The sequence below is a fragment of the Ixodes scapularis genome, unplaced genomic scaffold, assembly GCF_016920785.2.
Source record: "Ixodes scapularis isolate PalLabHiFi unplaced genomic scaffold, ASM1692078v2 PGA_scaffold5__190_contigs__length_132052651, whole genome shotgun sequence".
Lineage (NCBI taxonomy): Eukaryota > Metazoa > Arthropoda > Arachnida > Ixodida > Ixodidae > Ixodes > Ixodes scapularis.
In genome coordinates, this window is record NW_024609880.1 from 54,240,423 (window position 1) to 54,257,352 (window position 16,930).

The window sequence follows — 16,930 nt, forward strand, 5'->3', positions numbered from 1 at the left end:
TTTATGAGAAACGCGCGCGACGTTCAATATCCGCCTTCCTGGAACTGAACGCCGCTTCAATATCCGCCTTCCTGGCACTGAACGCGAAAGAACGACGACCGCCTTCCTGGCCTCGTCGTTCTTTCTTTTTTCTTGCGACAACGTAGCAATTCTTTTACTTCTTTTTTATTACGCGCCGGAATTGCAGTTATTCGGGGGAAGGTGACGCGTTTTCTCTCACCTGTGCCAAAATGAACAGTATAAAAATAGAAAAAACAGCTGCGAACTCTCTTAACGTTAAAATCGTTTGCACTGTCCCTCTAAATTTCTAATTTCGAGACTTCTGGAATCACGACTCTCGAAGGGCGTGGATTGTACCGTCGCCGGCTTTAAAACTCTTTCACAAGTTACAACGAACCGCGGTTTCGGTGCTGGTCCTCACCCGCAAACGTAACATAGAAGGAGCCCCGCTGGCAGACGCGTCGCCGGTCCCTGGGAGGGCTGTTCACACCGGCCGCGACGCGCGCGTCCTGCGTCCTCCGGCGCCGCCGTTGCTGCGCCCTGGAGACCCCCTGGTCGGGTCCCGCCCGCAGTGCCGCTGGCCAGCGTGGCCGGCTCGGTGGCAGCCTGCGGCGATGGGCCCTCCTGGCGAAGTACCTCGACCACCTGGAGGTCCAGTGTCGGGTACGTCTCGTTGTCCAGCAGCGACGACTCGTTGTCGCGGAGTCCCGGGTGCAGGCGCATGATGTTTGGGAACGGTGGCTCTTGCTGGCCCGCTGCGTCCAGTTTGCAGTGACCGTAAAGTTAATTATCTAGAGCAGGGGGTGGCAAAACTGCGGCTCTTCACAGGTTCAAGGGCGACTCGCGGAGCACTGCTCACGGAGCAGTATCGGTAGCAGACGGACGCCGTAGGTAGGGATTTCAAGGTTTTTTTATTGATTTCTAACTTACTACTTAGGTGCTTTTGTTCAGTGAGATTTTGATACACAGAGTCCACCACCTTCAGGCACATCTGCGGTAAATCCTAGAGCGATATGTTGGGAAACTGGTTTATCCGGTCTCTTCAAACAGCTAACGATTCCTTTGACTCACGTGGTAGTGCGCGTATCGAGACCGCATTTTAACATTATTGCATTAAAACTAAAAAAAAAAAGTCGGATAGACGCTTGCGACTACTTATGTGAAGAAATGCGAAAGCAATCCTACACGCAGTACATTTCTACAAGCAGCGTGCCACGTCTTCATTCGCACACGGGCCACGGCGCTCTGGCGGTGACACCACTCTCCTCCACTGCGCAAGCGCGGCGCACCCGCCGGATCCACGGCTTCCGTGACGATGCATCTGCGTTGCTCTGCTTTTCTTTGTGTTTTATTTCAGAGGCGCGTCCGCTTTGACCTTGAGCGGTCCCGCCGGCTCCCGTGACAAAGCGTGATATGACGCGTCGCAGCCAATGGGAATTTAGGTGCCGTTTTCGCTGGACAGACTAGCGCCGGCTTCTCTCCATGGGACCATGGGACAATGTATGTTCTCATTAAGAGAACATACATTGTTAGAAAAAAAGTTTGTTTAAAACACGCTTAGAACTAAAAATGCTAAAAAGTATCTCGATATCCAAACATTAAACGTTTTCTATGCCTCTCTTAAGTATTGATAATCTGCTTTGACCAATCCAAGTTGCTTTGTACTACACTACGAGATGGTTTCGTTTTACAAATCCGCAATACGGTTATTGCAGTTAACACACGTGGTTATAAGTCTGAAGTTTTGTCACGATTACGCACCTGACCGTTTGCAAGATGCGTAAATATTTTCGTGTGCGAAAAAAAAAATGAACTGCGATACTCACACAGATTCAAAATGGCTGCCATATATATGTAGGTGTTAGCTCTCATGCGTGTTCACGACGCGGAGGCACACGAAAAAGGTCCGTAAATTGACCGCACTCACGCCAACGGGCGATCTGCAAAAGTCGCTGTTCGAGAGCACATGGAAGTGTTCTAGCGTTGGAGGAATGCTGAACCACACATTTCAATGCTTATAGTAAGTGGCGCACGATCTTTTCACGAGCCAGCTATGGCGTCAACAAAATTGACATCATAGACCCCCTTCCCCCCCCCCCCCCCCCCCCCAAAAAAAAAAAAAAAAAAAAAAAAAAGTAGTTGTTAGTTGTATGTACAGCAGGAGTTTTAGTCTGCCAAAACATGGCGACATTTTTACTCACTGTAGATGAGCAATTTAGTCAGTGCAGTGCGACTGCTAGTCTGGGGTTTTAAACGTGCATCACGCAGTAGTGATGCACGAGCGCACGCCGGTACGATGCTCACCCAGGTCGAAACGGGCGGGGGTGGGGCATAGCCCCTCATCCACGCTTAAGATGGCAGTGAAATGTCTGGTCTTTGGGGAAAATGAAAATAAAGACACGCTTTTCATCTCCACAGTGGCGTCTGGTATGAAAGGTAGGCGATTAGTTGTTCTAGCAAGCACGTAGCTTTCACTTGTGGAGATGAAAAGCCAGTCGTTATTCTGCTGTTGCTGGAACCCATACATTTCACTGTCATCCTAAACGTGAATGGGGGACTATAATGCACTATAAAAAAAAAAAAAAAGGTATTACCTTACACCTTTTTGTCCCATATAATGCACCCCCAAAACTTCAATTCGACGTACAGTGCGCTTCAAACTCGGCTATCAAGCCTCTCGCGAAAGTAAGTAACGTCAGATCGATGTCAGTGCGCTGTTCGTCCAACTGAAGTTTTGGGGCGTATTATACGGAACAAAAAATATAAAAATATACTTTTTTTTTTTTTTTTTAGTGAGACGTCAATTTTGTTGCTTGCGCTCGCGCACACCGGCGGCTGATGGCTAGCGGAAAGAACGTGCGCCACTTATTATGGACACTGGTCGGTGGCGTCGTGACGGGAAAATCTTAAGCTCGCGCGGGAATTTCAAACAACCTACAACGCTCACGTGAAACGTGATGTCACGTGTGGAATGAAAGTGACGAAAAAACATGACGCGTAATCCGAATTAAAGGTTGCCGCATATCTCAAATGATTTCCCTTCATAAAGTAATTCATTTGCCTCGAAGAATAATTTGAAAAAAAATATTCTTTATTCGAACCCACCATTTTTCGGTTGCGAGCCAGACGCGCAACTGACTAGGCCATGTCCGCGTTCTCTTTTACTTTTTATTGTAACGCAGACAACACGCGTCAATTCAGTTTAAAAGATACGCGCTGCAGTACTTTTGCAGGGAACGTTAAAAGGCTATAATTAGAATGCAATTAAATGCAAAGGTGCAAGCGAGCTGGACAAGAATGTTCCCCTTCTCCAGGGTTTATTTTCATCGTTAAAAGGCTCTCATTTCCAGCAGCAATTTACAGGCTAGGCCTTGCCCGCCGTCCTTCCTGCTCACTGGCATGGAAGAGCACGGGAAGCGAATGAAAAGGCGATGCAAAAGGGGCCCGATAACGCTTTCGCGTTCCAGTCTTAAAGGCAAAGCTTAAGCGTTCTCCAAGTTTTTACGAGAAGGGTTGTGGGCATGCGCGAGTGTTCTTTCCTTACCGCATGGGTGGCTGACAAGGGATTCGGTGGAAACGTAATAGCAGAGTGGATTGGGTAATTACTCTTATTTAAAAGAAAGCACACCGCATGCCAAGCAGGATGAGAGCGAGAATGCGACTTTGACGTACGCCACTGCGCTATGGACTGGAGCAGCGTCGCTCATAGCTTAAGAAATGCAGGGCAAGCCCCAAGCATCCAATGACGCAGCCAATCAGAGTACAGCATTAATCCGAAGAACCAATCACCGAGCGGGAAGGTAACAAGCCGCGCCGTGCGCTTCATGAGCTGTCAGCGACAATATAGCTTTGGCAGTGCTTTCCTTTCAACTCGAGCATCCAGCACGCGCTCTTGGTGCCTTTGGTGGGGCTTTAAGGCTTGTTCACACAAGTGCGTCGACTGCGTTGCGTCGTGTTGCACCGCGTTGCGTCGTGTTGCAGAAAGTTTCCCCGTTGGCTTGTCGTAAATGCCGCCATGGCAACAGCTCGACGCAAGCAGTCTCAACGAGGCACAAGCGGTTGCATGCAGTCGCGCTCGAACGCAACTGTGTGAACGTGAATAGGCCGATCTCACTAAGCGTTCGGCGCATGCGTGATGCCGCCATAACTTTAGTTCACAGGAGCTGACAGCTGCAGACGGCCGTGCTCGCGAGGGCTCGTGGCTTTTCGTGCTCTATACACGCGCAGATGTCTAGCGAGGTTGTCGCACGTGCAAAAAGGCGAAAGTTCCCTCGATGCATTCCGGCAGCAGTAGCGTTGTCAAACATGGCTGGTGAGATCGGTCTGTTCGGTGCTTCTCCCGCAGATATTATGTGTTGCAACGAAGCATTCCTCGAAACGTGGCAGACCGACCTTCGCGACACCAATGTGCGTACAGCGTATATAGTGCTGTGTAAGGTAGAAGGCTGCTACACACGTTTGAGCTTGACAGCTGGCTCACTTCCGCTCTGCGTATCTTTTGTATACTCGGTGACAACTTTTCTTGGCAATGCAGTGGAGGGTACAGGCACGTGTTTTCTATCCAATTTTGAGCGCTGGATAAGGCTGTGCGTGGGCTATCGTCAACTTCCTCTGCATTGCCAAGAAAAGTTGTCGCCGAGTATAATATTTTACGCATGTACTCGCACGGAACGTCATTGACCGAGGAGCTTATTTGTCACCGCGTAATTCCAAGAATAAAAGCGGACTCGTTTCCTTTCAGTCTTGATGAAACTTGATGAAACTTGATGACGAACTTGTGGGGTGGCTCTGTTAGCGTTGTCCACAGTGCGATCCGCAGGACTTCGTCATCAAGTTTGGCGATCTCCTAGGTGGCGATATTTAAATGCTGCTCATACAGTGCACACATGCAGTGAGCATTCGATTTGGGCTCATAGGGCAGTCAATGCCTCGCCTAAATTATAAAACACGCGTTAGCTTTTTTTCTCCTCGCAATGACAGTCGAATAAAACTAATTGAGTTGAAGTGAACGGAGGTCACCACCTGACTCCCTATGGTACTGAGTAGGTTCACGCTTGGACGGGCCTTTGAGACGATCGCACAACGAGTTTGAGAGACTACAGTCCCCACGGACGCGCAGGAAAACGGTCCTCACCGGCAGTCTCTGTGCAGCTCATGTTCTGGAAGTAGAGTCCGGGCACGAGCTTGTTCCCCAAGGCGTCCTGGAGCTCGATGTCGAGGCCGTGGTTCTTGCCGCGCGACCGGTACCACTGGCTCACGGCCGACTCAACGTTGAACTCTTCCCAGCCTCGCCGCTCGGTCGACAGCGTCCGGGACACGATGAGCTGCTTCTTCTCTGCGCGGGGGACACACAAGTTAAAACGGGCAGTGCGACCGCTTTCCCCGCTGCTTCCCACCCCGCGTGTCGCGAGAGCAGTTGAGTCAAGTTACATGGAATATGTAAGAGCCCACGATGGAAAAAAAAAAAAAAAATTGGCTTGCTCTTTATGTTTATACAGCCTTGATGGAGATGCGCCTCAACGGGTAATCGGTCTCTTAGCTGTAGATGAGAAATTTAGCCAGTGCGGTACAACCGCTAACCTGGGGTTTTTAACGTGCATCACGCAGTAGTGATCACACGAACGCGTGCCGGTACGAAACTCATCCAGATCGAAACGGGCGGGGGCGGCGGGGAGGTTCCCAGCGCAAGCTTTCGCTCCACGCTCCGAGCTGAGACGCGTTAGCCCACTCGGCCACTTCCTCCCTGCCCACGATGGCACGATAGCAGAATTCTATATATGCTGCATCCCCCCCCCCCCCCAACCACACACACATACAAACACACACGCAGGCCTTTCCTCCCCTTTCCTTAACGATTATCCTAACTTTCCTGGCTTTGTTCCGGCAGAAAGTGCGTAGTCGCGACGCTCGTCGTCTCTTTGTGCGCCTGCTGTCACCGGCTAAAGCTATCCCGCACAGAAAATGCGACGTGACGATGTGGTGCTGCCCGATTGGCTCATTTGGATCGTAGAGTAGGCTACCTTCCGGCTTAGTGCGGAGTGTATAAGTGAAAGTACAAATTGGTTTCGTGGATCCTATCGACCAAGACACCAAACAAGCCCGCGTTTGGCCGCACCGGGTGTGGGCACTGCGGGTGCGCAGAAACCAGATTCGCCTGAAGCGAAGCATCTGCGCATGCGCAGTGCCGACAGCAGCGCCACCGCAATTGGGTGACGTCAAACTCCCGCTAGACGAAGTGGGGAAATTCGTGCGCGGGTGCGGCGACTCAACGGGGGCGCCGATTCCGCCATCCGAATAAACGGGCAAAGGAGTCGCTCCCGTGACGCGGGCGGTTCGCACGTGCCGTTCAAGGTCCTGGCGAAGAGCCAGAAGGGTTACGATGCCCGGCGAAAAAAGGAAAGCAAGTGGCCCGTGCTCTGTTGGCCGCAGAGACTGTTTGTAAACCTCGGCCAGCCAAACGGCCCTGTCTACACCGCGCCCAGACTAAACGACGCGCTCGCTCGCGAGAGGTCAGACAAAAAAGCAAACAGTTGGAGGAACAGACGCACATGCGCGCGCTTTTCCGCCTTTCGATAGCGCGCGCGCGCGTTTTTTGCACCGTCCAAACACGCACACGCACGCACGCGCACACGTACCCGCACACACACTCACACACACACACACACACAATGCTAGCCTATAAAGCGCGCGCTTTCGCGCGTCCAGTTCGGTGCATCGGTATACGAGACACACGTGCAAATGTTTACCGTTAAGCGCATGTTTTTAGTACCAGTCTCGCCGCACGTTCCGATAGCGCGGCCTCGTTTTGTACCGAGCTTATCAGCATCTTATACAACACACACAAATAAGGTATATTCTTACGCCCCCTGTCCCATCTAATGCACCCCAAAACTTCAGTTGGACGTAGCAGGCACTGACGTTGGACCGACGGTACCAACTTTCACGAGCGGCTGGATAGCCGAGTTATGCAACTTAATAAAATAGCTAAGGTACATACGTGTGACTGACTGCAAAAAAAGTAATCGGGTGTTTTAGCCCTACTGAAAAACCTCTTTTTTTTTTTTTTTGCCTGTAGTTTTTGATACGTACTTTCGCGCTTTAGTATGTTATATCCTGCCGTCATCAAACCTTTCGTAAAAGTTGGGGCCGTCAGCTCGACGCCAGTGCGCTGTACGTCGAACTGAAGTTCTGGGATGTCTTATATGCGACAAGAAGTGTAATAACTACACTTCCTTTTCTTTAATGTTGGCGTTGTCTATTTGGCTCTTCCGGATTGTAGCGTAACGATACGTAGTAGTAGCATATACGCCGTTCTAATGTTTACAAAAATCACGACCCGGTGTGCGATCGTCACAGCTCAGCACACACCTTCGTCGCTTCGGAAAGCGAGCAGAATAAGCGACGTCATACTCACGAACGCTGATAATAGAACCGGCACGAAACTCGTTCTGTGGCCCCAGTCTGGACTCTTGGCGAAAAAGTTGGCGACAAGTCCGGCGGCCGTGATTGGCCGACGCCGCACTTGACATTGGCGCCGGCCAATCACAGTCGCCCCATTTTTCCCCAAGTGCCCGGATTAGGGTCCCTGCAGAGCATTTCTAAAATGCTTTTTAGGATTTCTAAAGCGCATTTCTAAAAACGCAAAACGCATAAGCGCATTTCTAGAACAATACTCCAAGTGGGTCTCGAGATATGCAACGCTACTATTCCGAGCCTCTTTATCACAAAGCGCGGTTCCTTTCGACTGGCGCTGCGCTAAGGTCCTGCCTGTTTTTTTAAGCTGGAAATAAATCGTCCCCCACAAACTACAGGCCCATATTCTGACAAGCACTTGTTTGTAAAATAATGGAGCATGTGACGTCAAAATCATTATACCACTATTTAGAAAAAAGTAACTTTCTCTACAAAAACCAGTATGGTTTTCGACGAAAACTTTCCACAGTCACTCAGCTAAGAGAATGCGTTCATGACTTTTGCAGATCTGTCGATAAGGGGGGACAGACAGACGCAATCTTTTTAGATATGTCAAAATCTTTTCGACCGAGTTCCGCATAGCAGTCTCATACATAAAATGAAAAATATTGGAGTCGGTTCACTATTAGTTGACTGGATAACAGTGTATTTGGAGGAAAGAACACAATCTGTTGAAATAAGCTACACTGCGTCTAATATTTTGCCAGTATTATATATATATATATATATATATATATATATATATGACATTGCCCACAGCATTGACTGCAGTGCGGTTATTTGCGGACGGTTGTCTTATTTATGCGCACGTTAAAAATAAGGAGGACCAAGATAAGCTACTAATTGCACTACAGAATATTGGGTCTTGGTGCCGAGAATGCGAAATGGTTGTTAATACTGGTAAGACCGTACTACTCCAGCTTTCAAATAAGAAAAATAAGTTACCTAATATACACACAGTGAATGGGTTTCCCTTGAAAGAAGTCACCTCATACAAACCTCTAGGTGTAACAATTGAAAATATTCTAAAATAGGGTAAGCACTTCGACAACATCTGTTGTTCTGCGAAACGTACGCTGGGATATTTAAAAAGAAAATTTAAACATGCTTCTCCGACTGCTAAGCCCTTGGTATATAAAACTGTCATACGACCGGCACTAGGGTACTCAAATGTAATATGGTATCCACATAAAAAAAAGCACATTCAAAAGGTAGAAAAGGTACAGAGACTTTCAGCTTGTTACGTACAAAGTAGATACAAACGAACTGACTCTGTTAATGCTATGTTGGAGCAACTTGGGCTCTCATTGCTTTCTGATCGGTGTAGAAGTGCTAGATGAAAGTATATTTTCATGCTGTACCATGTTTTTTTTTTTAACATTGATTGTACCCATTATTTAAAGCCTCGATTAACTCGTTTATTAATAAATAGCCACGGAAAAATGATCCAGCCATTCCTAAGGGGAACTAACGTATTTCATTGTTCACTTTGAGGCACTTGAACAATTAGTTATATTTGAGATTAGCACTGAATGACACCTGTTGGAAACTTGTGTGATGAGATTTCGCACGTGCTTGTGTTTTCATTGTTAACGGCTACAATTGATTTTTACGAGTTGCAGTGTTTCTTTTTTTTTTTTTTTTTTTTTACTTGGCTGAACGATGGTGGCTCGAAAAGGAAGTGTGCCGGGAGGGAGCGAAGGGCTGCACAGAGCTGCGATGAAAACGACTCGTCTGCAGACTGCAGCGCCCCTCGCTGTGGCGGAGTTTTTTTGTCGCAACCAACTTACTAGAACAACTAAGTCAGAAAACTGCCATAGAGCCTGCTTTGAAAGAAATGGCTCTGAACCCTACTCGAGAACCGAACTAAAGGCGATCGCAACGCCGCCATTTTCCCCGCAGCGGTCACTCCGGGTACTGTACGGCTGTACGTATTGGTTCAGGTCTAGTCGCGTATATGGCTCTGGTCGCGCAAAGCCAGTGGCGCCATCTCGCAGTTTCATTTCGCAGTAGCTATACAAGGGCGGCGCTGTTATCGCATGCAGTTTGGTCTCGGTGAACGCGAGCGGTCCGGGTTTCAAGGGCGTGTTTCCCAACGGAGTGTTTTAGTAACGTTGATCGCAACACACGCGCTGCCCGCAGCGCATATGTTGAAAGGTCGCATAGATTCTTCATATTTTGGCAGGTTTCTGTACCTGCATAAATGGCGCACGTTTCGCCCGTTAAATGGGTCGTGCTCGTAAATTCCGCGAAGTTTCGGGTGATCGCTAGGGCGCTGCAGCCAGCAGACGAGTTAAGCTGTACCAAAAATGTTGAGAGAGCCTACATTACAGAGAGTTTCCGACGGCTGGATATAGCGCACGGGGTTTACGGGCCGCGTTTGCTATACGAGCTAAAAGAAGGTGACGATAGCGTTGGACGTTTGCGAGCGTCTCAGCCTCTTCGCCTGCTTTCCTTCTCGCCACTCGAAAACTCAGCGCATGCGCACTTGCGACCAATTTTCGCAAACGCTCCCCATGGTTTCAGATGGACCCTCTCTACAATGTAGGCCCTCTCAAACTTTGCATTGCGTACCTATACCTCCCCTGAGCCAAAGTCACGCCGAAAGCACGACACAGCCGTTCAGTAGACGCTCGGGGCAACGTTGGCTCAGTGTATGTGACCAAGATATATGGCTGTCTCGAGAGGGTCTAATTTTTCGTTCGGCCTTAAACTGCCCCGTTTTAATATCAGGAAAAGGACGCTGCGGGAAGGCTATTATAGGTAAGTTTTTCAGTAAAACAATAATTTAATTTGCACCAAGAATAGTACGATTACTGTGACGTCATGACAGCAACTTTGATGCTGTCTTCTGCGCGTGAGGGACGAACGGACCGCTTCTCTCTGCTGCCTCCCTGTCAGCCCTGACCCGGACTATACGACAGCCACTCCTGCCACACGAAATATGGCGGCATTGTTGTCTGCGGCGATGACGAAATGATGGCTGAACGAAAGCAGGTATCGTGGACGGTAACTCATAATTTTAGGTCGACATAAGGAAAGAAAACCATAAAGCTACATGCCCAATAAACGAGCACATTAGTTGAAAGTGCATAAGATAGTAAATAACAAATACACGTGTCTACCGTTGCTATTGTTTGTTTTCATTAAAATCACAGTAGGTTAATTTTTTTGACGTCACATAAAATAAGAAAGAAAAAAAAACGCGGTCAGAAAGTTTTTTTTTTTTTTTTTTTTGGATACTTGTTTTTGGGGCGGCGCAGGGGCGTGGAGTCCGGAGACGGACGTTTTGCAACGTTGTAGATGTCATCCTCATTGTTGATTAATTAGGTCGTATACTAGAAGACAACATTTTAAGGGGGTGGTGCAACGACCACTGATAGAAATTTATCTCACTTTACAAGCTTACTGCCACTTCCAAAAAATTAACAAACGTTACTTTGGGGTTACTTTATATTTCAGTATTATTGAATTCTACGAAGTGTTTTCATAATGTTTTTTTTATATATAAAATTTGTATAATGTATTTCTTTGACCGCGCCATCGCTTGCTTAATTCGGAAAGCGTAAAAGCGAAAAAAAAAATATAGAAGAAAAAGGTGATCAGGGGAATGCGCGCTGACAGACTAGATTTTTGAACCGATATTCGATGTCTCATTGCCCGTAGGAGACTTGGTGTGTATTTAGTTGAGACGAAGTGTTGAAACCTTCAAGCGGCGACGAATTGTCACGTTATAGGCGGATGTCGCTTACCTCGAGACGTGTGCGTAATTATGTTGTTGTAATAAGGGTACAGTCCTTGTCAAAAAGAGCACCCGATTGCCTTCGACGAAATGGTTCACAATTTCTTACCTGTATAAGTTAGCTTTCAGTACTGAAACCATGGTCGCAATCACGACGGTTGCAGGATTCTCAGAGTATCGGGGCTGCTTTTACGGGAACCGACGCATTTATTCAGCGACGAAAACACGCAGGCAAGAAACTCGGTCCAGATTAAGCGAAATACAGTTGACGTGGGACGCTAGGCTAATACGCCAGTCCCGCTAAGGAAAACCCCGCGCAGCGCTTCCGCAGTCGTGTACTTGCGACAGTTGCTTGCTGCAAACTGCGTCGATTCAGGAAATTTTTCTCTAACATCTTGGTGAACGCGAAACGGCTCGCACTGAAAAAGCAACAGCAGGCGAGCTCATCGAGCTTCGCGGTGCGTAAAACTGCTGACCGCCGGCAGCCATGTTTGTTGTCGTTAAAACCAAAGCAAAAAAAAAAAAAAGAAAAGAACGATTTCACTACATTTTCAAGAACGATAATTACTCTATTCATATAATTTGTTTCTCAAATATATAAAAAAATATGACAAATCAAAGATGACCACGGCACAAAAAAAAAAATTACAACCAACACTCGCACGTCAATCATCTCTGTAACCAATAAGAGCTGAGAAAAGGAGCGTATAGTTAGCTACGCTCCTGGGCGAGGGACGCTACGTCCACCTAAATTCTGTCTGACAACGCAAATATTGCGCAAAAAAATAACAGCAACACACATAAAAGCAAAACACACCGTTTTCCGTAAAAAAAAAAGAAAGTGTTTTACACAGACTTGCATGGCGCTCATTGTGCCAAGTAATCAAATGACTTATAATCGATTACTTATTGGAGTAATTATTTGAATACATTTATTAGGTAGAAATCTCGAGAGTAATTGATGTTTTTTTTTTTAAGTATAAAAAGTACTTGTAACGGTTACTATTTTTACCTCCCCCTTCCTAATGGTACCCTTTGCACAAGGTTCCTGCCACGGAACTCTCAAATTTAGGCCCCGACGGGAACATCTGCTACCAAAATTGGCGAATAAGTCCTAGGTTGGCGATTCTTATGTAATTCGATAAAACGTAAAAATTCTAATTCTTATGGTTTCTGCCGATTTGAAAACGGGCAAAAGACGCGTTTTTGAAATCGGCAGAATAATCTGTCGATTTTATGATCTGAAGTAATAAAAAAAGTAAGCTGCTTTTTTTCTTCAATTAACGATCAACGACTTTTTTTCTCAAGTAGTAAGTGATTTAAATGAATACTTTTAACCAATTGTAGTTGCTTTTTTAATGTGAAAAAGTTTCTTTAATGTGAAAAGGAGTATAAAAGCCACAGGTACGCGCGCATCCTTCCTACTTCAGCACAGGACGAACTCTCCCACCCGTGCGACGTCGCGCAGGAGATTGGTGGGAGAAAAAAATCTCAATGTCAAGATTGCAAAAAGGAATGCGGAGCCCAAGATTGTCTGCTTTTTTTTGCAGAGGTTGTGGTGACGTCAGAGCGCCGACAAGGCCAACGCTACTAGATTACCTCAGTTGTGGAACTCCCGCGTAAGGGGGTACCCCCCTCACTCACTTCAATCCGCCTGCCGTCTTTCGAAGCGCCATCCAGATTTTTGTCTCATAACTGTGCGTTCCAAAGAGCAGAGTTGAAGCGCCATCTAGACGCCGTGCTTCGAAACGTACGTATCCCGATTCCCATAGAATACACTGCAGTTACAAAAGCACCCGTCCGGCGGCGCGTCGAGCGACACCAGGCCACACCAGGCGAGTCTTGGTGAGTGAGGGGGGGGGGGGGGGGGGGGGGGGGGAAACACTGTTCGTGCATGCAGCGTCTATGAGCAGTACCGTAACTGAGCTAATCTAATAACGTTGGACAGAGCTCAGCGTTCTGACGTCACCACAACCCCTGCAAAAGAAGCAGACGAACTTGCGGTCCGCATACGCGGAACACGAATACAAAGAACGGCAAAGATGGTTCGGATTAAAACGAAGCGTCTGCCGATGCTGCTGGTTACGCCATAAGTATGCGCATGTGACAGGGGCGCGTCTCCCTCGGGTGTGTTTACAGCGTCCCCATATGGGGTCCCATGATTTCCGCCTAATCACGTCGTAGAAGTGTCACGCTGTTGCCTCTCGCCATCCTGGTGGTGGCACAGCAGTGGAGGCGGATTCGGCAGACGCTGCACCCGCCTCCGACACACGCCGGCAAATGTGACGTCATTGGTCGCCACTTTGGGACTACTTTTTATGCGTGGGTCCAATCACCGCAGTCTCAAAGAGGACAATAGGGAGTTTTCGTAGACCGCGTTTCCCAGTCCGCTAATTCCTCTGCAACAAAGAAGCCGCTAATGCGCCTGCGCGCCGATGGCCTTGACTGTAGAGTTCCGGGTAGCGTAGCGTGTTACGGAGAGCTTTTCGAGACGGCGAAAGCGATCTATGAAAACTCCCTAATGGAGAGTTTTAGAGAACCGTTATTGCATTTCCGATCGGTCGAACCGCGTCCCGGTTGAGTTCTTGGTGTTTTTCTAGTTTTTATTTAGCAAGATTTTTCTTAACACCTTACGTGCGATTCCTCAACTGCGCAAAGGCGATTCATTCTGCTCATATTTCCAGACTTTTCCTTCTTTTGATGTGGGTGGAATTGCATTGTTGTGCTCGAAGCTAGGACAGATTTCCGGCACGTCGTTTGGCGATGGCATCGAGACGCTGCTGGACCGATTGGAGGTCAAAACGGTTCCCCAAAAGTCGCGGTCACACTGCGAATAGCTCATACAAAAGTAAGTTAGCAGACGCTGTCTAACGCCCGAATTCAAGAACGCTCCTTCGCGCTTCATTTCGCGTGCTTCAATTCCCCTTGTACGACGTCCTGTGACACCGGTCGTACACAAGCTGTACGCGTACTTTTTTGAAGCATGCGTACATGATGCAAACATGCCCGAAACATGCGTAAGGCATCTCCGCAGTTAATTCTGTCATCATGTCTGCGGACTGTGTCTTGTAAGCTGCACCAGCAGTGCGACATGGAGCTTAAAACTCCCTCCTCTGAGATCGCGGGTGTCGTATATACCTTTGCGGTTCGACCTGATGGGCTTGAGGAACTGAAATATGGAGACCGTGACCGGGGGCCGACGGCGCTGGGCCTCGGCCGGGTCCAGGAAGTTGTGCGCGCCGGGCTGGAGCGGCGGCGGGGCGGCCCTGGGGTCCGGCAGCCGGTACAGACGCAGCTTGGCCGACACCAGCGTGATCTCGGTGCCCGCCGACGGACGCGGGAACGTCACGTCGTAGTGGAGCCTAAGGTGTCCCGGCACGTTCCACGCCGACAAGTCCGTGTTGTTGGGCAGCGAGCCTGCGGGGACCGCCAGCTGCAGTATTCACCCGGAACAGAACACTGACACTCTCCAAGATGGGCCCTCCTATAGAGGGACCGAGCACGTTTCGGAGTAACCGCGCTTCACCTCTTGGGAATCGAGCCTCTGCGGTCCGTCAGCCAATGAATGTCCTTCCGGAGCATTGGTTGTTTGTTGAAGCAAAACACCAGGTTCCATAATCCGGCACCGACTACTTTAAATCGAGGAATGAATAGGATGCAGGATGTGCATTGGGCAACCTCGAGATCACAATCCTCTCTTGCACACGTTATAAAAACAAAATGCAATTACAATTATTCTTGGTTAAAAAGTAACAAATTAGATTACTTCGTTACTCGAGAGAAAAAGTAGTTGGCCTTTACTTGAAGTTTCGATTACTTCAGATTTTCCAAACGACATTCGTTTCAGCCGGTTTGAAAATGGATATTTACTTCTGTTCAATATTGGAATAAAATCACCGAATTATAGGCTACTTATCTTCTTAATCCAGCAATTCTTTTTTTTTTTTTTTACATTTTTCTTGTCGGTGATTTGGTTCAATGCTTTCTTGGCAGGAAACTTGCAGAAACAAAGGGCGCCATTAGGAAAGAGATGGACCATAATAACTGTTACAAAAAGTAATTGTAGTACTTCAAAACGTAATCCGATTACCATTGTGATTGTCTCCTACTAGGAGTAATCAAATGATTACAAACCTGCTGCGAAAAGTAATCGATTAGAAGTAGTTTGACCGCTCGTAATGATGCGGTACTTCAAAACGTAATCAGATTACTATTGCGATTGTCTCCTACCAGGGGCCCTAATCTGGACAGTTGGCGGAAAAGTCGGCGAGAAATTCGGCGGCTATGATTGGCCGGTGCCAAGGTCAAGTGTGGCGTTGGCCAATCGCGGCCGCCAGATTTCTCGCTGTCGTTTTCGCCAAGCGTCCAGCTTAGGGCCCCAGGAGTAATCAAATGTTTGCAATCCTACTGCTAGAAGTAATCGATTCCAAGTAATTTGACCGCTCGACATGAGTAGGGTACAAGTCCGAGGCACGGCCACCGGTGCCCTCGCTTACAGGACGGGTAGAAGCTCTGGATGCGCTCCGAGTAGACGGTCCGGGCCGTGGTGAGCTCCCCACCGGCGGCCGCGGTGGCCAGGGTTTTGGCGGGCGGGATGCGCACGATCTGCTCGACCAGGCGCAGTGTGCTGTTGTTGAAGGACGTGGACGCGTTGGCGGGACTCGCCGGGTTCCGGATGCCCAGCCGGTCCAAGATCTGGGCGCGGATCAGCATCAGCTGCTGCTGCTTCTTCCTGCTTGGAGGCGCCACACACCGCCAGGGGGCCGAAGTCACCTTAAGGGAGGACACTACCTAGGAGGACCAACTTTGGAACCCCTAGCTTCGAATGAATAAACTGCGTGTCACGATAAAGGTCGCAGAAGAAAAAAAAAGTTTCAGCTTTGTGCATTAATTGAGAAGACTGTAACAGGGCTTGGATTTGGGGATAGTTGGTTTGATATTATGAGATATGCTGAGCTGCGAAAATACGCCGAACAAACACGTAAGGTATAGTTCAGTTTGTTCAGGGGCAGAGCCAACATTGCTTAGTTAGTCTAGCGTTGGAAGAATAACACGATGTTTATCATCTTTGTTCGCCAGATACAAAGTAAAATGTCTAAAAAGTGCGCCTGTAAAAGGGATTTTGTAAAAAACCTCATTCGTTTTTATAACATTTTTCCGCACTATCCATCAAGGTGACCTTGGCAAAGTATTGATGTTTATATTTTTTATTAGAGATATCAACAAAGTAAAAAAAAGAACATATCTATAGGCATATTTCTAACTAAATTTCAGTCAAGAAAAACGATGAATAAGCCTTAGATTTAGCCCATTGTTCAACGCTTTCATGTAGCACCGTGGCCACCGAAAATAATAAGCAGGGTGGATAAAAAATAGTAATTTCTGTAAAACAAAGATTGAAACCGGATAATAAATCCGATTTGAAAAAAAAAAAATCGGATTTATTTCATTTAAATTACCTTAGTGAGAAGTAGTGACTATCAATACAAGCGTAAAACATGTATGGCAGATTATGATTGATCAATCCGCCCGATCACGGATAACACTGCAAAATAAAGATTATAGTGATATTAAGCTTCGGTTTAATAAGCAACTTTTTCTTTTGGTGTAAACAAGGACAGTGTCTAGAACAAAAGCACCTTGATAGTTTTAGTTAGGTGTAGCTAGAAAGCTCTAGTTGCGTTTTGTTCCGCCTTCTGATTTGTTTGCAATGCC

The 16,930-nt window shown here is 47.6% G+C and overlaps 1 protein-coding gene across 1 annotated transcript in view; it reads right to left on the reverse strand.

Moving 5' to 3' along the window:
* Window positions 1-421: 421 nt before the first annotated feature.
* The window catches only part of LOC8033507, a gene marked incomplete at its 3' end in the record, with an annotated part of 37,676 nt that continues 21,167 nt past the window's right edge, over window positions 422-16,930 (reverse strand). Inside the window, 5 exon segments of the mRNA XM_040213151.1 lie at window positions 422-566; window positions 568-755; window positions 5,135-5,335; window positions 14,354-14,632; window positions 15,712-15,947. Of these exon segments, the coding sequence (XP_040069085.1) occupies window positions 422-566; window positions 568-755; window positions 5,135-5,335; window positions 14,354-14,632; window positions 15,712-15,947 (1,049 nt within the window).